The sequence below is a fragment of the Vidua chalybeata genome, chromosome 21, assembly GCF_026979565.1.
Source record: "Vidua chalybeata isolate OUT-0048 chromosome 21, bVidCha1 merged haplotype, whole genome shotgun sequence".
Lineage (NCBI taxonomy): Eukaryota > Metazoa > Chordata > Aves > Passeriformes > Viduidae > Vidua > Vidua chalybeata.
The window spans coordinates 5418433-5445816 of NC_071550.1; the positions used below are offsets into that span (position 1 = coordinate 5418433).

Here is a 27384-nt window from a genome sequence, read left to right on the forward strand (position 1 = left end):
TAGTTTGTATCATCACAGGACACATAAACTCTTGGGAATATTGTCATGCTTTGCTCTTTTAGCCACAGTACAACACAGATATCCCTTAGCAGCATCAGCACTTGAAGCCTGAAGTGCTGTGTCTACCCAAGAGCTCTTGGAGCGTGGTGCTGGTGTCCAGCATCACATACTTCACCATCTCAAAGAAAACCCCAATTTTCACACATAGAACTGGGAGGAATTCATGTCCAAATGGAAAATCTCGGTAGTTGACCTGTGCAGTGCAGTCTGCTTGGGTTTATCCCTCCCAGGTGCTTTAAAACACAGGAGAAGCAATAAAGAACTGATCCTCTGCCTTGTCTCCTTCCTCCATTTATAGGGTCAGGAAAACCTTAATCTACTTTCTAAAAGAAAGGAAAATGTGCTCAGGAGGACTTAATCCTCGCCTTGGTGCCCATTGGGTCAGGGCCCCACAGCACCATTCCTACAGGACCCCCCTCCTGAGGATTTTTTGTTTCCACAGGTGTGACTGTACCGAGCATTAAGGAGCCCAAATTCTAATGTGGGATTTCGATGTTATTTATTATCAGTGTTACAGTTGCAACTGGGAACATGGGGAGGGACTCGTTCCAATTTTAGCGACAACTGCATTAATGCCCTGCATAGAGCCGGCCCATGTAGACATTCCCAAGCCCAGGCTTTTTATAGCAAGCAGAAGCAACCACTCCACCCCCTGAAAGGCCTTTTCTAACCTCCAAAACCTGCTTACAGCCTTGTGCTCCTCAGAACAAGCCTATCTCCAAGCTGATGATGCCCGTCATGGTTCAGCCCTCACTGAATCTGATGTGGAGACAGCCCTTTTTCAATTTGGCTCATCCTAGTTTGAAGTTTGGCACAATTTTACAAAACCCTGTGCGTCCCCAGGATGTTCAAGGAGTTTTCTCCAATGTCAATGGCAAGAGTGCTCATCCACCGAAGGGGAAGCAAAGTTAAACGATGAAGATATCTCCTCTTGGATATTAGAGCATGAAATGACCTCCAAAAGCCCTGCTAAATTCTACCTCTGAGCCAGGGGAGTCCTTGTAGAAGTAGCAAGAGGATTCTTGTGAGCCTCTCAATTGTACAAGGTTTCCACCAGCACGCTGGCAGCAGGAGAGTTCAGGTTACTTTAGCAGTTATCATTAACAACCAGTTTCACCTCCTCCAACCCATTTCTGCCTCCTTCCCTCTCTCAGGAAGCCAGTGCAGTTGCAGGGACACAGTGCAGAGTCCAGGGCTCTTGTGTGGTTCAGCATCAGGTCCTTGGGGTACAAAGTGCATCTTCATCTTGGCAAGTGCCCACTCAGATTTTGCAGGTCCTGCTGTGGGGGCTGCTTTGTTTATCCACTCACAGAAGCCCAGCACTGCACAGTGGAACTGAGCCACACACCAGGGACAAGTTAATACAGCAACAATCATCAAGTACTTCTATTTTTTATTCTGTTACTTCTATCTCCACGTGAGGCTGCTTCTCTCAACTCTTACTTCATCACTGGCTGCCATAAGCCATCATTTATAAAGGAGGGCTGTGGCAGAAGAGACAGGGCAAGGCTGAGGGCGATTCACGAAACGCACCCCGCGCAAAGGCAACAGCTGTTAAACAGCAACATGAACTGGCCTACGTATGGCAACCCCAAAGATCCAGCTCTGAAAACTAAATTAAAAAAAAAAATGGCTTGTCAGTGGGCTGAGGGGGAAGATGGCCAGAAACCCAAGCTACATCTGCTTCCCCTTCATTGCACGTCATGTTCACCAAGGGACACGCTCAAGACGAATTCAAGTGCCTTCAAAGAAAACATTTGTGATCCAAGATGACATTTCTGCTCACCATCCACCCCTCCACACTGCTGCTGCTTTTAGCAACACACACTCACACAGTTGGCCTGTGTTGATGGAGAAGATGTAACCCAGAGACAAGAAAAGGAGCATTTGCTAAGCACAGCTACACTACCTCCAACCATTTGTGAGAAGGTCTAGGTTTAATTTAATCCAGGTCTATTGTAAGTCCAACAAAGCTGCTGAACTACACTGATGCTGGAAGTCCTGAGTCAGCTCCTACAGCAGGACAGGAAAAATACCTGAAGGAAAAGGTTCCAGTTCTCACTGTGCCTTAGAAACAAGGCTCAAACATCCTTTGGTTATAAGAGTAAGATCTTCAAGAGGTTTGCTGGCCTGGGATCAGGCTTTGCACATCACCTACCTGCCAAACGTCAGATGGGTTGGGAGGTGGACACAGCAAAAAAGTTAATAAATAAACCACATAATACAACAGAAAGACACCTTGGAAGGACACAAAGATGTACTTGATCATGCAGTTAAATAAAGAATCAATTTTAGTGCAAGCACGAGGTCAACCACCGACATGGCAAGTGTGTCCACAAGGCCTCTTCCCTGTGCCGAAGGCTCTGGCCGTTGGCTTTGCTGGCTCTGCTCCCAAAGCAGGAGCAAAGCCAGTCTGAGAGAGACCAACACAGTCACCAGTGCAAAACACAGAAACTTTAATTAAACCTACAACACAGGGGGAGGTGGGAAGTGCTGCTTCAGACATGGAGTAGCCCTGGGTGCTGCCACGTGCGTGGGCAGGAGCTGAGCCCGTGGAGAATGTCACTGGGAGCAGGAGGGAGGCAAAGCAAGTGGCTGCCACGTGACAGGGGCACATCCCAAGCGGGCTGATAAGACTCAAACGAGAATTAGCTGTTTGACATCCCAAAATCCCCAGCAGGACAGATGTGCAGACTCAGGCAAACAACAAACACAAAGCTGTGCGTGAGCCTCCTCCCACCGCCTCCGCAGGTCCCAAGCCCAGGGACACTGTCCCAGGGAGCAATGCTGCAGCTGCAGGGGAAGGAAGCACCTCTCCACCCTTTTTTGGTGCTGTATTCCACATTCCTGGAGGCCCTCCCACGTATCAATGTCAAAATTTCCACTCATCCTTTTGCATGGAAGCCTCACTTCCACAAGATAACCTGGAGGGATGTTTTCCCGACCCTCAGGCAGATAAAACCAGCGGCTTTTGCTCAGCCATTGCTGGCCAGATGCTGCACAGTCATTTAAAATATGGGGACACCTGCCAAATGACACAGCAACGTGAGGGGACACAGGTGGAGACACCGTGAGTCTCTGCTCCAGGCACAGGCTGCTCCACTGAAGATGGACTCATCAAGTCCCAGCAAGCACCCAGATCTCCAGCAACATTCCAGGAGTGGATCCATTTGGAAAGCAAAGACAAAACACATCCTATTTAGGAGTAAAACAAGACTTAACCCCAGTCTTCCATTTTCATTTAAAATACAAGTTTATAGAGTTGTTTCAGGCAGGTCAAAAGCTCCTTGTCCCCCAACCCCTGCCCAGGGCCAAGCCAGGAGCAGACAGGACAGCAACAGTGCCAGAAAGCTCTGCTTCAGCTCTGTGGACATTTCACCACCTCTTAACTTAGACTCTTTTCTTACTCTGAGTAAGAGTACCCTGAGTACCTGCAAGAACCTTTACAAGAAGGAGTGAGTAGATCTGTTAAAAATAATGAAAAAATAATTAAAAAAAAAAAAAAAAAAAAAAAAAAAAAATCCCAACCATGTTTCCTCTTCCCACCCCAGCAGTAAAGCAGCAAAAGCTGAGCAGCCTGGCTGGGGGCAGCTCCTTCATGGTCTGCAGGAATGCCAGAGGAAGGACTCCTGCTGCTCCCGATCCCCAGCAAACACCAGTCCAGGCCTCTGTCCCTGCCACACCCAGCCTGGAACCCCAAGAAGAAACATCCCCACTGCAACTGCAAAGCTGTGCACCAGCTTGGTCATGACCTGTGGACAGACAGCTCATCTCAAAAACAGCACCAGCCCTTTCTGCCCTCCAGTGATGCTGCTGGTGTGAACCAGACCATCTGTCTTCAACACAGTGCTGCTGCTGGCACTGCAAGTGTGGTTCCCTTGCCTGAGGTCCAGCACAGCAACACCAGCAGGGAAGGACAAAGGGAAAGAGCTTTCTCCAGGTATAACCTGCTGTCCTGGGCTACTTATGCTTTTTGTTTCCAGCGCGAGTATATAAATTAATGAGAAGCCACATGCTGCCCCCTCATGCTGCCTGTGCTCCAGGGATGGCCCCCTCAAAGAGCTGGGGGATCGTGCTGCTTCGTGGGGAAATCCCTTTGCTATGGGGCTGTCACTACAATTTATGACCAAGCAGGAGCAACCACAGTCACCTTGTGCCACTGAGGCCAGCCCAGCCCCAGAGCAGCAAAGCACGGGGATTGCAGAGGGCAGGTTGGACCCAGTTATGGATGTGTGTGAATGTGTCAGGGTTTGTGCCAATTAAGAGAAGGCCTGAGCAGTGTCTTTGCATAGCTGCTCCCACAGAGCTGGGTCCCTCCAGAGACCCTGTCTCCAGCTCCAGAGCCAGCTCAGACGCCCGCAGCCCAGAAGGTTCCCAGCTTCACTCAAGAGAAGAGGTGCTACTGGGAAAGGAAGACCCAGGAAACCTTGCAGAAGAGGTGGAGAGAGGGTGCTTTCCTTACCCAGAAAAAGGGAGATACAGTACCCTGGGCTTCCACAAGCCACAGGCACTCCCTACAACTCCCTTTTTCCAGTTCAGATCTCCAGTGCAGGCAGAGCTGGCTGATACAGACACGCACAGGCTCACACCTCAACCCGCGCAGTCGCAGTCGTTTCCCAAAGCAAACAGCAACAGGAAACTCCAATGAAATTCAAAAGGGAAATTGCAGTTACCACTGCCCAACACATACACATGTGCCTTCCTCCCCTCCACACCCCTTTCTCTTGGGAAGCAAAGCAGAGGGCCTTTTCTGCAGGGGAGCCCCTGCTCAAACCCATCCCCATTCCCAGCAGGGATGCGGCACAGCAGAGCAGCACGGCCCCAGCTCGGCCGCTGGCGAGACGTCCCCAGGGTGAGGACGTGCAGGAGGAGCTGCTCCAGGTCCCATCTCCCGTGCCAGGCCGGCGAGTGCTTTGGATCTGTGGTTGCCGATGAGGATGTGCAGGAAAGGATGGGCTGGGTGGTGAGGAGGGGTGAGGGGAGGAGGAAGAGCGCCGTGCTGTGCCTCCGCTGCCTCGGCTCTTCCTGCGGGCTCCTTTAAGATGTCACAGGCTGGATGGGGAGCAGGCTGCCAAACTTAAAGTGCTGGATCACAGGAAACTTCTCCAGGCACTGCAGGAGGGGAGATAAAGAGAGGTGAATTCAGGAGACATTTCCACCTTACACACACAGCCTGAGCCACATCCTGCCCGGTCAGGGTTCAGGACCACTCAGCTCAGACAAAGGCAGAGGATCAGCCCCATGTCTGCCCCTCCACATTCCAATCAGGCTTCTCAGGCCAGTAGCAGCACTTCATAACCCTATCCCCTTCCCTTTAGCCAGAGTCTTTTTCTTACTGAAATTCAGTATGGGGAGGCCTGGAGCATGAGCAGAAGTAGCATGTCTGTCAGCAGTTTTCTCCCTCACCACTCTCCTTGCTCAAGCTGATGTCTTTGAAGAGCTTCACCCTACAAATACTAAGAACTGCAGAATCCCCCCTGCAGAGGACAACATTGCAGAGAGAGACTCTCCCCCCCAGGCCAGTGCCCACACTCTGGGTTTGAGGCACCATTCTGCAGCTGCAAGGCACTGCCCAAACTGCATTCCAGACTCTCAAGTCTTTGATGGACAAGCACCAGTGATTTTGCAGCCATAGTTTAAAATATGATCCTATTTCTAACAACCCCTCACCCCTGAAATTCCCACCTCCCATTGAAGGGTAATGGATCACAGGTCAGTCACACAGATCCACTACAAAGCAGACTAACTCAGAGCTGCTTCCTGCAGCTACACCCAGGCTCTTCATAGGGTGAGCAGGGCTGCAAGGGCACAGCCCCTTCCACTCACCAGCCAACAGCAGGAAGGCCATGGACTGTGGTCAATAACGTCAGAGTTTGCCAGCACTTGCCTGGCAGAGCCACTCAGAGCTCTGGTTTTTGAGTCACAGCAGACTCAGACTGCCCAAACCTCATGGAGGGCACAGAGCAGGCTCCACTCCATCACACAGAGCTCAGCAGTGCGTGTTCACCAGCCATGACATGGTTACAACTCTCCATGGGAAGGGGTCTTGTGCTCTCCATGGAGCCAAACTGGACTTGCTGCAGCAGGGGAGACTCTGGGACTGGGGAGAAAGCCGTGTACTGCAGACAGCTCTCACCCCAAGGCAGGACTTGAGCACAGGCACCCTGCCCTCGTGCTGTCATCATGGGCAAGCAGGAAGATTAGTGCTCAGAAGCCCAGGCCTACAGTAATCCCTTTGGAGCCAGAGGCCAGGCAACTGGTTCCAAGCACCAGCACACCAGAGCCAAACAAGTTTGGAGGTGGTGAAAGTACAGCATGGCTGTATCCACTCCTGGGGAATAAGAGCCAGGCAGAAAACCACAAATCTCCATGGCAAGGCACCAAGAAGTAAGTCCCGTGAGCATCAGGGCACGTCACCTTCAAAGCTTCCTAATGCTTAGAGCTGCTGCTGTCTCTCCACACAACCACTTAGACAAACTCTCAGAGGAAGCAGGGCTGGGTAACACGGGCATGAGGGGAGAGCAGAGAGAAATGAACACTGGAGATGCTGACAGCTCAAAATGTCAGCCCAATTAGTTCCAAGGAGTCCCATGGAAGACCAGACTGGTTTGGGCTCCAGATGAAGAGACTTTACCACCAGTGGGAAGAAGGGGTATCCATTCCATGTAACACATTGCCAGCTCAAGAGGAGACAAGCAAAGAAATTTCTCCTCCTCTATTCAGAAGGACTAGCACAAGTTTACTGAATTATCAGCTGTACAGAGCAACACAGCCTTCCTTGCATCAGCTGTGGATGAAACTGTACCCAAGACTAGCTCAATTTCAGGCTTATTTCTTCTTGCCACCATCTTGATCCCACTGAAGGTCTGATTGGGACTTAGTGGGGAGTAGATTCATGCACCAAGTCCAACCTTTAAAGATGGAACTGGGACTAGATTAGTTACAATGGGAAGTATTTCCTGACTGACTGCAGAGAAGTAAAGGTCAGGAGACTCAAAAGCAGGCTCAGGGGAAAAACATCAAGGCTGCTGCTTTAACCACACTCTATTCTGTCAACTTCTTCACTTGCCTTTGATGGAGAGAATAAGAAAAGCCCATGGACTTTCAAGCAAACACGTCTTCACCCATTGTATTATAAATAGACACATTTGGGATTTCATAAACACACAGAGTTGAAGACACACTGTCTTCAGTCTACTGCTCATCTGCCCTGGAGTGCCTGGATCCAGACCACAGCTCCTGGACACACAGACACACCTGAGCTTTCTGTCGGCTGTTTAAAGCCATCCCATAGAGGAGAAAGAGAAGAGATAAAGCCTTTGGAGTGATTTTTAGATTAACTAGGTCTGGGGGCTGCCCCACTCCCACCAAGTGGGATTTCTCCTGGTCTGTTTCTAGCAAGTGACCTCATCCTCTGCTGCTGCCTCCACTCAGTCCCGGTCCTGGTCAGTGCTGTCCGACACCCAGCGCTCCTCAGCCACCCCAGGAGTGTTACAGAGCAGGAGCCTCCAGCTGAGTGTCTGATTTCACCTGATCAATTGCAATGGGTGATCAGAGGGGCAGGGAGAAGGGAGGGGAAAACAAATAAAACCTGAAATCTTGCTCTCAATTTGCCAGTTAGACAAAGCGACACCACAACCCCAAACCCTCCTTCTCTTTGCCATCACACGCCTCAGGCTCTGCCACAGAAGCTGCCTGCCTTGAGCTGGACAAAGATCCATGTCAGTACTTGAGGGGTGTTGCTGACTTCTCCTCTGCTAATGCTGGCAGTAGCTAATTGCAGAAAGACTGCACTGGTGAAGGCTACACAGAGAGCAGAAATACGCTGGGAGCCAGCAGAAAAGAGACAAGGTTTCCAGCAGTGACTTTGAGCCTGGCCTGAGACACCCAGACGGATTCAGTTTGCAAAGGATGAAGGTTAAGTGACTCCTAACCTTGTGTCATTCCCAGAAAATCAGTCTAGAGATCCTCCAGTTGCAAATGTTGGTGTAACCTGCAGGGCCAGGCACACCATAACTGAAAGCTCTGCCCAGCCATGCTACTATGTCCACATCCACACCCCTGTCATCTCCCAAGCCAGGCAGGAACTGGTTGAGCCAGCATCAGGTTAGCTAACTCCCCAGAATAGATTATATCTAAAGATATCTCTATTGTAAAGAACCCTGAGGACCCCTGAGCAGGAGTGCCCCCTCTCCTCTGCCTATCCAGGTGAACACAACTTCCACACCATGGCAAGAGAGAACAACATTGCACAAGAATCATGTTTTTAGGATTAGTCCTTTAAGACCTACAAATATTATCTGAGGAAAAAAACCTACATTTAAAGCTCTTTGGTTGATTCAGTATTTTCTACGCTTTAGCCAAAATTAGTACCATTAATACCATTTCCTAGCAGTTTGTGCATTCTCCCCTTGACACAGCTACATCTCAGATACTTCTAGAAACCTACCCATACTGGATCCAGCATTTTCACACAGAAAGTCACCTGCTACTCAAAACAGACTAAGGCCTTCAGAAAAGACCATATCTTGGATGCACATAGAAGAGCCAAAGAATCTCCCAGTCTCTAGAGAATCCCCAAGCTGTGCTCTCTCCAGGCAGGGGACAGGTAGATCTGCCAGCACATGGTGGCCCCAAGACATCAGAGAATGTGTGCACTGCACTGTGGGCTCATCACTGCCAAGCTCCTCCAGCCATGTACAGCTGGGAGCAACCATGGCACAGGGCATGTGGGGTACCAGGCAGGAGAACATCAACATCCCAGGGAATGTGGGATGCCAGGGGAGCATCCAGCTTGTGAAGGAACTGATCCAAAGGAAAGGAATGACCACGGCAAGGCTGTTGAGGCAGCAGCAGACCACACTGAAACTCTAGGTTTTAAGACACTCATGTTTCACTTTAAAGGCACTCACAGTGCTGCGGTCTCCCCTTCAGACCCCTCAGCTCTCACAACTCAGCCTCCAGCTCAGGGTTTTCCAGCAGGCAGTGTCTCCAGCCCCTGTGACAGAGCTGCAGCCCAGGGACAGCCCCCTCTCCAAGGAGCAGCCTGGGGCACCCCTCCCAGGAGCAGCCAGGCGAGGGGGTCGGCCCCCAGCCCCACTTCTCCTCTTTGGAGGCTGGGAGGAAAACTGAGCTGGGGGCGGAAGGAGCCAGCGGGCCTGGGAGTGACACCTCACAGATTAGAGAGGTATGTGGCCTGGAACCTAAACACAGGATGTGCAGTGCAGAGGAAGGGCTGGGGGAGGGAGCGGCCCTTCGGCACAGTTAACCCCTTTGTGCGCTGGGCCTGAGAGAGCTGCCCGCAGAGCTGTGTGTCCCAGCAACAGGAGCTTGTCCCAGCTCCCAACAGGAGCATGGCTGACACCAGCAGCACTGTAGGGTGTGGGATTCATTCTTTCAGGCACCACCAGTCCCCACCCCCCAGTGCCAGCAAGGAGTTGCACCATCCCTGCTCCTCCAGCGCTTTAGTGCAGCCATTGTGTCCTGCAGAGCCAACACCATTCCCTCTGGAGGTTCCTGTCCTACTTCCTCAAGCCCAGGGTTAGCTTGAGCGGGAAGGAAGATAAGGGAGAGCCAAAACTGCCCTGTTCTCCAGGTCAGGGTTCACCAGGAAAGCCTGGGGCAATGCCAGCAGAGCTGGTGGGCGGAGGATGGCCAAACCAGAGAGGTGGCTGTGGTCTCACTGGGCTGGCACATGGCATGGATGGGGCTTGTAGAAAGGGTAAATCAGTAGGAAGTATTCAGCCTGCCCTGGGGGTCTTGAAACATGGGTGGTAATTTAAAATAAGTCTTCTCTAGCTGGTAAAATAGTAGTGGACCAGAAGAACAAGGAGGTCAAGACATTGGCCGTAATTTGGAGATCTGCACTTGCACTATGGTAAGACAAGACATGGCAAAAGTCATGTGTGCAAGGAATGGCCACTTTGGGATTGGTTTTGGGGCAAACACGAGGCAGGAGATTCCTTTAAGCCAGCAGCAGCTGAACAGCCAAGTGCTCCCAAGCCACAGTCAGCAAGGAGTAACAAATGGCTGTGATGGGGTCCCCACACCTGGAGCAGCACAAGAGCTGACCCATGGTGCTGTGGGAGAGCAGGTGTGTGGCCGAGCAGCCTCCCCCTGCCCACAGCACTCACCTCTGCCTTGTACATGCGGATGAGGCCCTGGTTGACCTTGGACCAGGAGGGCACGGCACTGATGTTCCAGAGCTGGTTGGAGTGCTCAGCAAAGGGGCCTGTCTTCATCTGAAAGAGACCCAAGCACAGGGCTGAGGGAGCCGGGCCAGCCAGGAAGCTCGTGCACCAGCAGTGACTCATGCTCACACTCTCTCCAAGCAAACATTCCCACCAAGCCCAGTGACCCACGCACCAGCCACCTCACTGTGTCTTCCCCCCCTCCCTACATGCTCCCTCCTGCTGTGGCCACATCACATGAACCCGTGGCAATCCAGCTCCCCTCCTTCCCTGATAAAATTAAGCCTTTTCTTGCTATGCTTTCCTAATCAGACCTCCTTCTGCACACCTCCCTTTTTAATGACTGTATTAAAAAAGCCCCACATAAGTCCTGTTCTTCCCCCCAGCAGAGCTTGGCTCAACGCTGTTCCTATTCTACCCAGAAACCTCCCAGTGCAGCACTGCTGGGCTTTCCAAGAAAATGACTCATTCCCCATTCAGATCAACAACAAGCAGCAGCGACAGCCATCACTGCCTTCCCTGAATACAGAGGGCAGTGCAGGCTGGCAGCAGCTCTGTGTCCACAGCCCACTCCACACCTGCCTCTAGCTGAGGAGGGCTCTAGGGGAAGCAGGAGCAGAGGGGACATGCACTCCAAACTGGCTCCAGAGCTGCAAGCTGCTGGCTTGCAGTAGATGCTTTACATTTTTTTCTTTTTTTTTTATACTCCACTGTTTCTCCTCCCAGGGCAAGGGGTTTGGAGGAGGGAGGGCAGGAGGGAAGCTGCAATCAGGGGCAGTTGCATGTAGATTCCCTGGGTGGTTGTCTCTCCTTCTCCTCCATGAACAAAAACAGACCCTCAGGGAGAAAAAGAAATACAACACAGCCACTCTGACTGAGCAAAGTTCCCATGACATCAGAAACCACAAGGCCGAAGCTCACGCTAAAGAGGAGCGTGGGGAGAGAGGAATCTTTTGGACTTTCATTCCCGACCTGGGGCTCGAACAACTAACCCCTTCCCTCCATGCACGCACAGGCCTGGAGAGAGGGTGGGAAAAGCGCCTCCAAAACAACCTCTCTGCTCACTAAAAAAGCAAGCAGGGCCAATCAATGTGCTTTGGGAAAATGCTGCTGCCTTTCTGCAATGCCTGTGTGACACCAGCCTGCAGCAGAGAAAGAAAGGAAGAGAGGGAGAGGGTGGGAGGACCCAAAAACCTCACTGTTTGGAGGGCGATGTGCTTCAAACCCGCTGGCCTTGGGGCTGGAGCAGCAGGGGAAGCGAGTCTGCAGCGCTGCTTGGTGCCGGGAGAGCGCGGGTGCATCTCCACTTCCCCTCAGAGGTTCCTGTGAGCTGGGGGATGACAGATGAGCCGCTCCCTGTCCCCTCCGCCACACGCTTCCCTCGTGGCTATGAGATGAAACGTGCACACACACAAAGCACGGCGCTCCCTGGCAGCGCCGGCGCGTTACCCAGCGCCAGGATTTGGCACCGGTGGGCACCCAAAGCAGCGGCTGCCAGGGAGCTCTGCGCCAGGCAGCTCCACCAGAGCCTCCCCTCCCCACACAGGAGGTTTGGCTGCCTGAGTTTTGACGCCAAGCCTTCTTTCCCCTGGTGTCACCGCCCTTCAGAGGGGCACAGCTGGCATCAGCCACCACCACCGCGCTCTTCTCCCCTTCCCAAGCCAGAGAGCACGAAGGAGGCAGGCACGGCTTGCCAGTCCCACGCTCACGCCTGGCACGGCCACCACTGTGGCCCTCCTCACCCAGACACCCAGCAAGGGATGGCTTGGCTATGGTTTCAAGCTGGAGCGGGAAAAATAAGAGGGATGAGAAGGGGAACCGAAAAAAAACCCATCTCCTTCCAGCCACAAAGGGCGAAGAGAGAGAGCTGGGGGGGAGAGCGAGAGGCGGCGAGCGCTGCAGTCCCGCAGTGACCCCAGGGGAACGGAGTGAGTCAGAGCAGCCATATTGAGCAGGAAATTACTCACAGACGTGGCGTTCCTGCCTCTCGGTTCCCAAGAGAATCGGCCTTTTGTAAATGGTTCCTCTGTCAGTGCAGGGGGGAGGGGGACGGCTGAGGCCGTGCTTTCCTGTCAGCTCCTTCCCTTCCAGCAGAAACCCGAGCCCTCCCTTCCCAAATTTAGAAGCCAGATTGAAGCTGAAATTCCTGCTGCCTGCCCTGAGCTCTCAGAGGAGCATCTGGGCAAGTGCACTGATCTCCCACAACAGCTGGGTGTACCCAGCTCCCCTCCTCTGCCCACACACAGGCAGCCCTGCATCACTGTCCTCTACAGCCCCTGTGTGGCAGGCTCCATAGGGATGCTCCCAAACCCTCCTCATCCTCACACTTTCAGGTACCACACACACCCCTTTGTCAAGGCAAAGGCAGCAGCAAGGGAACAGCTCGAGTGCCAGCCAGCTCTACAAACCTCACCCTGTTCCAGAAGCATGTGTTCAGGTCCAAACCCACCCTGCAGATTTCCCAACATCAGGTCAGCTCATGCAAGATTCAGTGCCGTGCCTGGGCGCTCCTCTAAGGAGGATGCCGTGGTGGGTTCAGCCTGGACATCATCTTGCCGCTGTTTTAAAAGCCTGAGGTTTAAATACATGCCTGGCAAACACCACAACAGCATATATTCATATTCCTGAAACATCACCTGGGGGCTGAGAACAGTATCTGCTCAAGAGAATATTCTCTCAGTTGACAGAAAACAACCTTCCTCAGTTGTAGTCTGAAACAAAACCTGCTCTCATGTCGGCAAGATGTACCAGACCCACTATGGGAACTGCTGTGGTGTTTGTTACATGTTTAACACCTTTAAAGGAGAGCTGTTTCCAGATGACAAGCTGAGAAGAAAACAATATCGTTCATTTATTGAAGTCTTTAATCCCTTCTATCTTTTTTCCCTGCTATTTTGTTTTGTTGTTGATTTTGGAGAGAAAGCATTTGGAGGGCACTGAGGCTGCCTCGCCCCCCCTAGTGGCAGTCACGGCCTTCCCGGGTGCTTGGGAGGGAAAAAACTCAAGATTTAAAAGAAAAATCTTCATAAAAGTGAAGCAGTAACCCGCACGGAGATGCATTGAATATACCGTGGCTTTGGTAATGCAGGTTGCTGCCGTCCCTTTCAGCTCACGGCAGGAGGGCCAAGAGGGCTCCTTGCCACCAGGTGGCACTGGGGATCTCGGAAGAAACACTGAATTCCACGATTCACGACAAATGTGTGGAAAAGGAACTCAAATCATTTATTTGAAAAGCCTACTAAAAAGCTGACTTTCTGCAGGCAGAAGCAGAGTGACCTGAAGCGGCAGGATTGTGCTGGGTATTTTAAACATCACCTGTCAACTGGGCGCTGCAGAATCTTCTACACACATTTCAAGAGATGTAAGTTTTTTAAGAGGTCAGTGCACTGTCTGGATATCACAGAGGCCTAAACTAAAATAAATCTTTGACCATCTTGGCTCCTGATTTCCTGTCCTCATCTTGATCTCTTCTACCAGCACCTCTTTATTACCCATGGTATGATTTATCTTGGCATTAAGGGTTAAACCCTGTGAGGTGCTGAGTACCAACAAACCCTACCAGATTTAGCAGGACTTGACACAGCACCTCCTGGGGTTTGGGCCAAAGGCTCCTATAAAGATTTCCTACATGAAAGGCTAAGTTCATAGTCTGTAACCTCCCTTCCCATCTAATCACTAAATTAGAGAGGCGAGGAAGGGGGAAAGTGAACAGAACAAAAGGGAAGAACTGCACTCTGTCCTTCAAAATTAATCCCATCAACTTCCTCTTGCCAGAGACAAGAAATCCCTCACCACAACAGAGCGGGTAGTTCTTGCTCTCCCTGTCCAGACTGTGCAGTGAGGGAACTGGGAGAAACACGGCCAAATCCTCCACTGATGCTGCAGGCAGCAAGCCACGAGCTCCCTCATTGAGAAACAGCCCAGGGCTGCCAACAAGATGAGGATCACCTGCCCCTCTCCAAAGGGCCCTGCAGTGCCTGAGCAGAAACAGTCCTGAGAGCGCTGCCAGCTGGGGGAATCTCAGCACCACCCCTGCTCTAGGTCAGCTGCAAATAAGGTGCATTTAATGGGCAACTCTTTTGGTAGAATCTGGAGGAGACAGAGCAGCACAGAGGTTTGGGGGCCTGCCCTAAGCAAGGGGAGGCCCAGGGCTGCCAGGCAGCACCCAAGGGCTGCAGGGAAGGGAGTTTCACAGCTCCTACTTCATCTTCCTAGTGTATCTACAGGAACCAGACTTCTCCATGCAAGCTCCCACTGACTGATCCAAGTGATGATCCAAAGTTATTTGTTTGCACTTGTTACAGCTCCCTTCAACTACAATCCACAGCCCATCCAGTTTAATTACACTTTCTTCTCAACATCCCTGTCTCAGCTCATTCAAGGAGAACACCTCTGCCATGCAACAATGGTTCATCTGCACAGTTCCATGAGAGCAAACAAACAGGCAAAGGAGGAAGAGTAAACCACTGCCAGAGCCAAGTATCTAATGTCAAGAGAATGTCCCTGTGGGACAAACCTTCCATTCCTCACCTCTGTAATGAAGAGGATGCACTCCAGGAACATGAAGTCCTTATGGTTTTCATTTACCACCTTCTCATCAACAAAGTGCCGAGGCTCCAGACTTGGATGGTCTAAAAAGAGTGAGAGGCAACAGAAAGTAACCTGTATGGCAATCCCCTCCTGAGATCAAGTTCAACCAGGTGGTGTGCTGCCCCTCACCCAGAAGCACAACCCTCCCATGAGAGCTCTTTAAAAGGCAGCATAGAGTTGTTCCCTTCTATCTCATCTCCCACTCCAGTGCCTCTGCAGGAACAAAACTCCACTGAGCAGAAATTGCATTTTTTAGCACCAAAACCAAGACTCTCCTTTTAAAAAGCTTAATTGCAATCATTGCAATAAAGATTGAAGTACTATAAAAGGAAGCTTTCTATCTCCCAACCAGCTTTTATTCTTTTACCTCAGCTTTACACTGAGGTAAAACAAAAAATCCAAGCCCCAAACTTTCCTGCTGTGTTATACACAAATCTGACATATTTGAATTTAAAAGTCAGCCCCAAGTCCCACCATCTTTACATTCTACACAAATGGGGCAGAGGGTAAGCCAGGACACAAGATTTTTATTAGTACCTATCAGCTGGGAACTGCCCCATATGAAAGGCAGGAACTGGAAGTCATCCAAGCCCCACACGCCCTGGCTGCCAGCAGGTTCCATCCTGTAGGTTTTCTGCAGTTTTCGCATCACTTCCAGGTACCTGAGACCAAAGAGAACAGGAAGGGTAAGGCAAGGCCTTCTCCTGTTCTTTGACTTTTGCGAGGACAAGAAAAACCAGTTGGGGAAAGGACACAATTTATCACTCGTAAGCAGGACCCCCACATACAGCACAGTTCACTGAATACATATTCAGCTCTTTTGCCATAGAAAGCAGCCTGATGGTACCTAACACCAAATGCACAGAGAAACCCAGGGGCAGGGGTTTATTTTATCTGCAAAGTCTTATGATAGTGCAGATCCTTCCTCACGCCCGCTGTTATTTGTAAACATTGACACTTCGCATCCCTTCACCAACTTCCAAAAGAGCACAGAGTTTTCTACCTTACAGCAACCACTACTTCCACTTTTCAGGTGGAAAATTAAAGCTGGAAGTACTATTGAAGGAAATTGTTTCCATGCCACCAAACAGTGATACAGCTGGGATTAGATCCCTGGACTCCAAACACCCATTCCATCAGTTTCATCCTATCAACTCTACCTCCTGAGCTGGAAACACATCTAGAGGAGTAGTGGAGGCCTGCCAGTTGCATAGATTTTTTATTTTTGATGCCTGAAGAGATGTTAGCCTCTGATCAGATACTCCTGTCTATCACAAAGCACAGAGCCTCACCCACAGAGTTCAGTAACTTGTGCTCCACTAAAGTAACTTTCCAGGAGGACAGTGCCTCTGAAGACAAGGGGCCATCTCCTCTTTTTGAGACAGTTATAATGGGTCAGTGTACAGGCCATTAAAATGTACATCTGCTCCTAATTATGTCTAAAATTGTCTTCAGCTTTCCCATTCTACCCTTCCCCCCAGACAGCCCAATACTTCCAGCCCTTCTCCTCCCATTACCTCACCTGTTAAATACTTTGAAGACAATGGCCATCTGGTCATCCACTCTGAGCACACCAATTTTGCAGAGGCAGCAGAGAAAGGCTGCAAATGCAGCTTCATGCCCTGGAGTAAAAAGACATGCAGAGATATGACACAGGTGTCTCTGGCCCCCAGGACAACCTTTCTGTGGGCACCACAACAGCTCTTCAGCAATCACAGCAGTCACAGTTCCCTCTCAACCCTGTTGTCATCGTTAATGCCATGAGTTGACAATATTTTATCCCCCTGCAGCACCCACCCAAATTATACCTTCTAGACATTCATAAGGTGATCATTAACTTAAAGAAAAGAAGTTCTTAAGGGAAAACAGCTCAAACTGGTCATGCTGGGAGCAAGGCAGGGACTTTCCCAGGAGCTTGGCAAAGCAAGGGAAGTGGAGCACTGCAGAGTCATCTTCTTGGGAGATGCAAGAGAACCTCACATCTGCAAGCAAACAGATTTCCTCCTGCTACAAAAATATCTCTGTGTTGGAAGGATGCTGATCCCACAACACTGCCAGGAACAGTCTGTCCCAGAAGGTACTGGGATCTCAGGCTAAGCCTCTGCAACCTGGCCCTCCAGCTAACAGCAAGGAAAAGAAACAACCAGCAAACCCAGAAATGTCTTTCAGTGGGAAGGACCATGGAAGAAGGGAAAGTACAAGATCAGCAGATCCACACTATAGAAAGGTGTGGATGGCAGTTCCCAGTGTAGGAACAAAGTGCACCCATGGTCTGGACACTGTGAGCTGGGACATGGGCCCCTGGCTTGGGACACACTGGATGGAAGGAGAGGTTGAATTTCCTTCTCCGAGCTGACCAAACTCCATCCAGCCTTTCCAAGGACAACATCTCCCCCTGGTGCCAGTGAGCCGCAGCCAGCACTGCACAGCCTCCAATCCTTCAGCTTTTACCCATGGCTTCCTCTTCCTCTCCCTGCCCAAGCTCAAAGTCATGTTTCCTTGCACTCACAGCATCCTGTTCTCCTGCCTTTTGGTGAGGACACAGCTATCCTCCAGAGAGGAGCAGAGCATGCAGACAATTCTATACTTAGTTCTCACTGAAGCCTGTGTGGTTACTTCACCAGCAATTCAGTATGTCCTCAGGTGCTTCTAACTTCAGATTTCAAAGTCCCTCTGTAAGCAGTGATCCACTTCTAGGGACCACCAGACCATTATGATGTCCCTCTAGGGACACCTCCCACCGAACATGAACATGGCTCTCACTCTAGTTCCAATGCAAGCCAGCATATTTTATCCTTTAAACTGCTTGCTGCAGGACTGCTGCATGCAGTGAAGCACGTCCTACAGCTCATCCCAGAACAACTTGGTTCCCATCTCATTGGATGAGATGTGAAAGGGTGTCACAGCTCTAGCACAGCTCCCAGTCACAGCCCACACAGGGCAGAGGGGTGAGGGGGCCATAAAAAGAAGGTGTTCATTTCAAGCTGGCCCTAAAAATAGTGGTAATGATATATTTAAATAAATACAGCACCCAACTCCAAAGGTCCCTTCCTGACAAACCCAGCCTTGGCCAGCGTGCAAGCCCAGGTACCTGTGCCATAGTCAATGCGGGTGGAGTTCCCCACGGATTCCTTCAGGTACACAGCCACTTCTGGGGCAGCATCAGCCAAATGCTTGGGAATCACTGCTGACACCAACTTTTCTGCCTCCTGAAAGACACAGGGTGTGTGTGAGCACAGATCTGTCACAATCCCCAGGGACAAGGCACCCTGTGCTCAGATGCTGCCACAGCGTGAGGGCTGCAACAGTGCCCTGCAATGCCTGGAGGAAGCAAGAGAGAGGAGCAAAATCTCCTGTTGGAGAAGTCATCTCCAGAGATGGAACAAGTCAGGGAGAGCTTGTCCTGAGACCTATTCAGGCCATACACATCCTGTAGGACAGAAAAGCCTCATCACCCAAGTACATTGAACCAGTTACCCACTGAGCCATCACCAGGGACAAAAGCATCACTAGAGCAGCAGAGCAGCTGCAAGGTCACTGCTGCTGGGACTGGGGCTGTGCCACCTCCAGAGCTTGGTGCAGGGCAAGTGCTCTGAGCTGAAGGAATTCGAGCAGTTTTCCCCGATATTTCTCTCATTTTGTGACACAGTGGGCAGTTACAAAGCAGAGGAATTCCTTGGGCTTTGACAGCCCTTCTGACTCATCCAGAACCTGGATACTCAGCCAAGAGCGTTTACATGGCCCATATGCTCTCACAAGAGGAAAAGATAGCACCAAGTCTATGGTAAGTGATGCGTGCCAAGAGGTGGATCCTTCAAGGCTTATCTGAGTAATTCCTTTGTGAGCTGCTTGGCTGCCACACAGTGACAGAGCCATTCCCCCACCCCTGCTGGGCACACTGCCCTTCTGTGGGAGCTGCAGGTAACACTGCACAGCACAGACATGCTCACCTGGTCTAGTTTGGCGTACCAGGTCCTGAAGGCTTTGTTCCCAAAGCGAGAAGGTTGATCCACTGGCGGGGTTTCATCGATCCATCTGTCAAGGGTGTTCAGCAGAGCCACCAGCTTTTCAATGGGCTACAGAGAGCAAGAGGGTGAGGGGTCACAGTGACATAAAACAGAGCAGTCCCTCAGTCTCTGACATCTCTCCCCTCACTGAGAGTCATTAAAGCCCACACCATGCTTCCCAAGAGAGGCACGTGGAAACGGGCTGTGCCAATCCTCCTCAAAATGCAGAGGGGACAGAAAAACCATTCTTCCCTGCAGAAGAGCAGTCCAGTACAAAGCCCAGCCTGAGGCTGACTCCTCAGTCACCCACACAATCTTCCATGAGCTGCAACAGCACCATGCTGCAAAATCTCTTGGAGAAGAGCTGCAGAGCAGCCCTCACAGGACTGAAAGGCAGGTAAGGGACCTTCAACACAATAACTCAGGCTCAATATCTTAAGGGTCCTGCATTCCCCATAGGATAAAGAATAGCACATATACAGTGCTATGCATCCTCACCATTGGCTGATGATGTGATTTAAAGGCCCTTCTCATGGCTCTAATAATTGTCCTGAAGTGTCTCTTAGGAGCCAGGATATGCTGTTAAACCACGACACATTTGTACAGCAAGTCAACCTTCTCAGCATGATTCCTGTTGCTTCAAACTCCTACCAGCCAGACCACCAGGCAGCTCCAGCCCAGGGACACCCACTGCATGTGGCAAAATACAACCTACCCAGGAGAAGAGGCAGCCTGGTTAGCCCACCAGTGCTCTCATCAGGAATGAGAAACTCTCAGCTCTCAGAGAAATGTCTCAATTCAAACACAAAGCTGATGGGAAGACAGCAAGAACAACAAGACCACAGCCATGTTTCTCACACCCAGGACTGGAAGTGAGGGACCCATGTGGAAGGAAAAGAGGTGCAGCAGGTGATATAGCACAATGTCTCCAGCTGTGCTGTCAGACCAGAGCTGGCCAATGCACACCATCTCCCTGCCTGGCCCAAATGGCTGGAGAACAGCTACACCCCCCATACCAAGAGGCAACACCACAGGCAGCACTTTTATCAGCTCCAGACAGTTTCAGGAGGCTCTGCTGACAACTGGTCAAGCCTGCCAGAGGCTCTGGGATTCTCCCTGCCTGATTCCAAGCAGCTGGAGAGCCATCAGCCGCCACAGCAGCTGGCCAGGCCCCGGGCAATGTAGGCTCCTCTGTCTCGAGAGGGGATTCCTCCTTCAAGGGGACAAAGAGGACAGCAGAAGCGGCGGCTGGTTTGACTTTGCTGGAGGCATCGACCGTGTGAAGCTGGCTGGTCTCCTGGGTTGTGGTTCAATTCTTCACGCTGCTGTCGGGAGGACAAGGAAACAGCAGAGCCCAGCAAGTTTCCAGCCCTTGAAGTGCCACTGGGAGGGGGTGGGCAGAGCCAGGCATGGCAGAGCTGTGCTGCCACTGAACCAGCTGCAGGTCACTCCTGGGGGGAAGGGTCTCATGGCAGACACAGCCTCCCACAGACAGTGACTCCTGAGGTGCCACCCCAAAGACATGGAGGGCTCAGCCAGTGGGAACAAGCAGAAGAGGGATCCTCCCAACCCAGGGCCTTGACATTTAGTCACTGAGCCAGAGCAGAGGCTGTGACAAGACCTGAGCACACTGAGAACACAAAAAAAAAAGGGACAAGACAGCCTAAAAAGCTCTGGGTGACCCTGGAGGCACTAACAGACCAGTGCCCCAGACATATGTGGACCGAAGCCCCCTCTGCTTCAGCTCCCTGCTCCCAAAACACCGTAGGAATCAAACACATTCCCATTGCACTGGGCCACGTTTGGACTCAGCCCTACTCCTTCCTGGCTATTGCATTCCCCTCCAATTAAGCAACAGCATCCCCAGCACTGGGTTGCATTAAATAATTAAATCGTGCTGGTGATTTATCCGCCGGCACCAGCAGCTCATTATGAGCAGCCACCGTATTTCAAACCCTCTCCACGAGCACTCGGTGCTGCCTGGATAAATGGCTGGCATGGACCAGCTCCTTCCCTGGGGAGCAGAGAGTCCAACCTTCCCTTCCCCACTCGCTGGCTTTAAAGGGATTAAAAGCCCAGCCCCACTGAACACGGGAGAGCAGGACCCAGCTGCTGGCTCAGCCACATCAATAAATAATTAAAGAGCTGTGGTTCATTTTGGGCTCAAGGCCCTTTGAAAAGGGGGTAACTAAAAGAAGCAGCTTCTCATTGTCCAGCAGAGGAAGCCTATACATCCAGGGCTGACCCCTGTGGGGGAGAAAGGAGCTTATGGGAACACAGCCATCAGCACCACTGCAGCCTGTTTTGCCTGGCTGGGTTTTTAAGCTCTATTTTTGCTTTACCTTTCCAGTGATCAAAGCAAGGGCAGCCTCCCCCCTGCTCTCCTTGCTCTTCTCGTTGTGCTGATTTTGCATCTCCTTGACCCTGAGTCTGCCACCGGTCCCAAAGGCAAACCACAGGGCTTCCTACGGAGCACAGACCTGTCAGCAGCTCTCAAGAGCAGAGGCCAGGCAGACAGAGGTGCTGAGGAGGCATCACGGCAGCCAAAGCTGCCCACAGCAACCAACTCTCCCCCTATGGGCTCCTCAGGCCCTGTCAGAATGGGGAGCTGCTAAAATCAGAGCATTTGCTGCTTCCCCCACTTCCTTCCTGGAAGCAGAGCAAGCCACAAGACCGACCAGTTTCCCCCAGTGCACTGGGCTGTTTGACAGGAAGGTCTGCTCCTTGCATGGCAAAAATTAACCTCGTCCTCCTCACTGCACTGCACCTCTGATCCAAGTCACTGCTCCAGGCTGCAGCCCCAGCAAGTTGCTGATGGATCCCCACGTGGAAAGCACTCCCTCCAGGAGGGGAAGGCAGGTCACAGCCTATCACTCACACAACCTTGTGCCAGACACGGTGTCTGTGCCAGAGTCTGCTATCAGTGCCTGTCAGATGCCTGCAGCAAACCCTGGACAGCTCCACACAATGTGTCAGTAGGAGCAGAGCAAGCTCAGCAAGTCTCCAAGGGGACTCAGCCCCAACAGGATCCAGCAGAAAGGCTGGTATCAACACACACTCTCTGGAAACCACTAAGCTGCCTCTTTCAAAGCAGAGGGGACCATACTTCCTTTTTTTATTCCATGGCAAAGCAATACCAGTAAGTCACAGAGTGGATAAGCATTCAGCAGAAAGGATTTCAGGAGGTCATTTGCCAAAGGAAGGTGTCCCTGGCATTTGATCAGGGAGGAAGATGGGATGGCACAAAAGCACATTGGTAGCAGGTACAGCAAAAGAGAAGAAAGCTGAGCAGAGATGCAAGAAGAGGCCACGAGGGGCTGAGCCTTTAAAAGCACAGATAAGCAGTTTGATCTACAAAGGAGCCTGTGTGAACAAGCAACCTCATCAACAAGACAACCCTGGGGATGCTCCACCTGTGCCTCAAGTCACAAGCTTCTGCTCTCCTCAGTGTGCAAGGAATGAGATTTGTTCCCTGCCACTTCCCAAGCAGTTGGGATTGTGTCTCTTGTTTGTTACTTGGACTGGGACCATGGATGGAAAACATTCACTCCAAGAGAGCTCTTCTGCAGACACAGCCCTGGTACAGCTTTTCCTGACAGCTCAAAGGGCTTGTCGGAGAAGGTTGGGTTTTCCCCCCCCCTCTTTGTTTTGTTCATTTTTAATGCTTTGTTTCCCTAGAAGTGCTCTGTGAATGGTTGGGAACAAGCGAGATCACAACAAAGGCAAAATTCAAAGGTGAAATGCAAACAGCAGAAAGCAAGAGCAGCATTTGACAGCAGTTTCTACTTAATTGAAGGAACAAAAGAGGGGCACAAAGCCTGTTAGGGAGAGACTCATTATCCCTGATCCCCTCCATGAACTACAGGGGAGTTTCTCATTCACACACTGGCTCCTAGAAGGGAAGGCTGGACTCAACACAGTACTTTAAACATGAAGACTGGATTAAACACTACCATCAGCTGCCTTCCCACACCAGAAGGAACAGCTATAAACACAAGGCCCAGTCTGCTGCCTATTTTGCCTAGATCTTTATACATCTCCCAGCTTTCCAGCACAGCCGTGATCAGTAAAACTGTATCCAAGAATCTCCTCACTGCAGCACAGACCAAGGGAGGGGGATTCGGCATGCAACAAGGAAGCAAAGCTGGTGGCCAATGTGTGCTCTGTGGATTGGCAGCACCCAGAGAGCCCTCGGGGCAGCAGTGACACTACTGAGGGTGCCTGCCCTTTCTCTGGCTCCACTATGTCCTGAGAAGGTGAACAGCCATTAAAAGTGGCTATGGCAGCAGGCAGGGACAAGTGACAGCCACTTTCATGCGAGGGGAAAACCAAGTGCTTTCTGCTTAACGCCTTGGAAGGGGAGATCCTGCCCCACAGGTTAAACCTCTCAGGCCCCCTGAAATGTCCCAGCCCAACCCAGCATCCCTGTGAGCTCTGCAGGCCCCGGGACTTTAGGCACGACTTTGGGCAAGGCAGGTGCAGCCAGTGACACACCTTGAGGTCACAACTGTCCAACCAGAGCTTGCACAACTTAGCTACAGCCTGGGCTGAGGAGATTGGTGCAATTAACACAGTCTGAGCAACAACAAGGGACAGGGAGAGAAGTGGTTTGCCCACAGATTTTCCTACAGAAAAACCACTTGGGGGACAGGAATGGTACAGACATTCCAGCCTTTTGCCTGCAACGAGGAGGGAAGTATCACATCTTCAAAGCATCACTGATTCCCCACCAGCTTCTGCCCTCTTGCTCAATTTCTCATCCACCAAGCACATCCAGACTCTCTGCATCCTGAGGGGAGGATGGCACCCTGACATTTGCATCCCCAACCACATTCAATCTCCCTCAGCTCCCAGATAAGCCACTAATTCATTCCTCACCCAGGAAATAATTCACTGTAGAGCCAAAAAAAAAAAAAAAAAAAAAAGGGTGAAAAAAGGCAGAAAAGAAGTAACAAGGAGATCCAAACTCTTCTCCTACCTCTGAAACTTTGTATTCACAGGTCAGCTTCTTGCCCCTGACGCCTTCGTTCAGAGTGAGGATGAAGCCCATGTAGTCTGCATATGCCTGTGAAAACACCAAGAGGGCAGAGCTTTAGGGAGAGCCCAGGTCTGTCAGAGCACAAACCACAGCACAGGAGCATCCTGCACCCCAAGGGAATCTTTCCCAACACACAACACTGCTTCCTTGGAGACACCCGGGGGTGCAGGGCTTGCTGTGAAATTACTGCTCTTTTTGGCAGCCCCAGAAGCAGAAGGCAGGTGGCGATTGCATTGCTGCGAAAATTACAGAAAGGAGAATCCTAAACATGCTCAAACTGACCCCAAAATCATTCCCTCAGCTCCCATCAGGTCGAATTCAAACTCCTCAGTTCTGCAAAGTCTCAGCTGTGCCCAGGCATTATGCTCTGCACTGCTCCTCCCAGACCTGTGCTGTTACCTTCCCTTTCCCCCTTGGACTATCCCCCCATGCTCATGAAAGGGAAGAGGGAGACAGCCCAAGCTCCTCACTCCCCTCTTTAGATTTGCTACTCTGGAAGCATCATCTCCAGTGCAGCTCCACAGCAGCACACTGCCACTTCTCCCTCTCTGCCTAAATCCTGACCAGGAGCAAGTCCTTAAACCCAGGAGACTTAAATTGGAAGCTGCACCCAGAGGTTTGCTTGACACCTGCCTATAACCTCAGTTTCTCTCAAGACATCTCACATCAGTCATCAAGCAAGAATTTGCTCCTAAGAGGTGGGATAAGTTTGGGCCAACACCCCAATCCCTCAAAGGCAGAGAGGGGAGAACCTGCTTGTTCCACCAGCTCCACACAGGCCATAAACAAAAATTATCCAGGAAATTGAAGGGCTCAGCTCTAGAGTCCTTTCCAGAACAGCACAGTGGGAAGGAACCAACCCAGGCTGGTGCCACCAGGGCCAGGCAGCAGAACCATTTAAGGTGAGCTCAAACAGGGCTGGGTAAATCCAGTTTGGTTATAAAGTACAGGCCAGGTAGGATGAAACAGTCACCAGCTTCTCATCCAGCTTGCTGGGAGGGAGCAGTAATCATTACTGCCAAGTAATTTTCCTACAAACAAGCACCAACTCTTCTTCTTTAAAACACAAATTCAATTATTTCCCATTCTCTGCCCAAGCCTCCTTTACTTCCTGGCTGTTCCCACACCACACCTGGCTGCCACCAAAAGATCAGCAGCATTTCCCTGTATTTCCTGTCCCCAGAGTCATACCTGAGATCTCTTCCACTTGGCCATGTCGGAAACCACATTTATCTCCTTTTTGGGGACCATGAAGCATTGCTGGACAGGAGGAGCCACCTCCTCAGAGGCACCTGGAGATGCAAGAAAGAGGTAAAACAGAGGCACTGGGGAAGGAGAAATCTTCTATTTTTCTTTCTTAGTAATGAGCTTTATTTCTCAGGAGATACAAAGCACACAAATCCATCCCAGCTGGGCTGTAATCTCACCGAGTCCTTCTCACCAACATCCTCCTAAGGACACTGCAAGCCTTCAGACAGAAGCATTTATGTCTGTTTTCATTGTTAAAGATGCATTTCCCATTCAGACAGAGAGACTAGTGCAGGAGATAACAAAAGCAACAGTTTAATTATTTCTGTCTAGTGCAGCCAAGCCTCAGGTCATGCTGAAGCACTGAGCTCTCCTACAAACTAACTCTGCCTTGCTTTTAAGTGTTAAGCCTGACCTTCATTCCTCTAGAAAGGATAATTCCTGCATGAACAAGCTGGAGCAGTGCAATAAATGCAGCCCAGAGCCACAGCTCTGGTCCATGCAGCACCAGGACTTGGGGGATGATGGGACACAGCCTCTTCCAGGCGAAAGCTGTGAAGATCATTTAATTTCAAAGCCCTCTCAGAGCCTTAGATGCAATATTTAATGCAAATGTGAGTTGCTAATGAATTAGAGGGGCTCTTTTCCCCAGCACCTGAACCCAGGGCCCAACCTGCAGAACCAAAAAAGTTCTAGGAGATTTAAAGTAATTTGTATTATGCTCCTGAAAGTGCAGCTTTTAATAGGAAGAGGCAATGCAGAAAGCACTGTCAAGGAACCTGGGCACTAATGTCAATTTATGAGTTCTGCCACAGTCACTCAGTTCACCTTTTTAAACCCAGAAAAGCTGCAGACACTTATGCAGCACCAGCTGCCTTGACACACTCCAGCAGCTGCTGTCCACAGCCCAGCCAGTTCAGGCACTGTCTCCCTAACAAACAACACCAAACTCCAACTCCTTAAAATATCATCAGGTGCATTTACATAGAAAACACCACCCAGAAGCATCAGCAGCCTTTTCCACAATGCTCTCCAGCAGGCAGATCAGATTAAAAGGAATCCAAAGTCCCAGGAACAACACAGAGTCTGCTGTAGATTTGTCATACAACCTTTGACAGTCATTTGACTTCTCTGCCTTTCACATTTCCCATGCCATGAACAGATTCAGCCTCATCTCCTGCCCTGAATGTTGCAATGTTCAGTTCACTGCTGCAGAAGTTACAGCAAAAGTTCCAGGTAGAAGGATGAGAGGAACAACATGTGAAGAATTTAAATTAAAGACACGTGTGTCTCTCTTCTGAAAATTCAGCACACAACTCACAGCGACTGGCACCACACCAATGGAGCTCTGCTTTTAAGAGTTTATAACATGAAAACAATGAAAACCTCCCAAGGAGTGAAAAGGCAAACGCTGATGTGTCCATCAGTACAGGTGACACACAAATCCCAGGGCAGTGTCCTGATCTGGGTGTTTACCATTACCAGAACTCCTTTCCTCTCTTTGCGTTTGTTTCTCAGCTATCACTGCTTCTGACCCAAACTTTGTGCAATTCCTCTTGGTGAGGAACACTCAAGGAAGGAAACAGTGAGGGCTGCAGGGGTTACAGTATTCTGGGATGAACACACAGGAGTCCAAGCGTACTGGTATGATGGAGACGGGAGCCTGGCGGGTCGGCTTTATGGCGAGAATACAGCTTGGACAGAGGAGGCACTTTCAGGCTTGTGTGAGGAGGGGGACTCAAAGGCTCCGCACAAGAACCAGTCACAAAACCGGGCTGGGGGTCACAGGGATCCCCGATCCAGAGGCTCAGTCCCGACCACCAACCTCGCCCTGGGGTGGTGCCAGGACTCGGGGGGCCCAGGTCCTTCACACCCTCAGCAAATCGCCCCCTTCCTCCCCCACCCTGGGCCGGGCGCTGCTGCCACCGCCCCCCGCAACGCGGGCCCGGCGCCCTCGGCCCAGCACCCCCGGAGCGTGGGGCCCTGTACCGGCGCTCCCCGGCCCCGAGCACGCTCCTGAGAGGCCCTGAACGCAGCCCACAGCCCGGTGGTTCCTAGAGCCCCCCGGGCGCTCCTCACCTGTCCGCCGCTCGCTCTCTGCCATCTTCCCGCAGCCCGGCCCGGCCCGGCCGCCCTCACCTCCCACCTCCGCGCACGCCGAAGCCGCCGGCGGCCATCTTTGAGCAGGGCACGCCGCCCGGCCCTGTCGTTCCTGGGGCTCTCACACGGCGGAGCGGCCCCTAACGGCCAC

General features: G+C 51.3%; 1 protein-coding gene across 2 annotated transcripts; it reads right to left on the minus strand.

Moving 5' to 3' along the window:
- Positions 1–1436: 1436 nt before the first annotated feature.
- On the minus strand, positions 1437–27335 carry PTPA (protein phosphatase 2 phosphatase activator). 2 transcript variants are annotated; one of them, XM_053962385.1, is made up of 10 exons: positions 27213–27335; positions 25077–25177; positions 23826–23912; positions 18791–18916; positions 17932–18049; positions 16363–16462; positions 15378–15502; positions 14781–14881; positions 10194–10301; positions 1437–5172 (listed from the first exon to the last, which is right to left on the minus strand). In XM_053962385.1, the coding sequence occupies exons 1-10, from the start codon at positions 27235–27237 to the stop codon at positions 5098–5100; spliced, it is 966 nt and encodes a 321-aa protein (XP_053818360.1). In that variant the 5' UTR covers positions 27238–27335; the 3' UTR covers positions 1437–5097. The 2 variants fall into 2 exon arrangements, with proteins under 2 accessions (XP_053818360.1, XP_053818361.1); XM_053962386.1 differs by lacking the exon at positions 27213–27335 and adding an exon at positions 26776–26937.
- Positions 27336–27384: the final 49 nt, after the last annotated feature.

Excerpts from the sequence above, each read along its gene's own strand:
- PTPA (XM_053962385.1), bottom strand. The coding sequence starts at position 27,237 with ATGGCAGAGAGCGAGCGGCGGACAG. Across the intron at positions 18,917-23,825 it reads GTGAATACAAAGTTTCAGAG|CCCATTGAAAAGCTGGTGGC; the intron begins GTAGGAGAAGAG and ends TGCTCTCTGTAG. Across the intron at positions 5,173-10,193 it reads TCCGCATGTACAAGGCAGAG|TGCCTGGAGAAGTTTCCTGT; the intron begins GTGAGTGCTGTG and ends CCCCTCCTGCAG.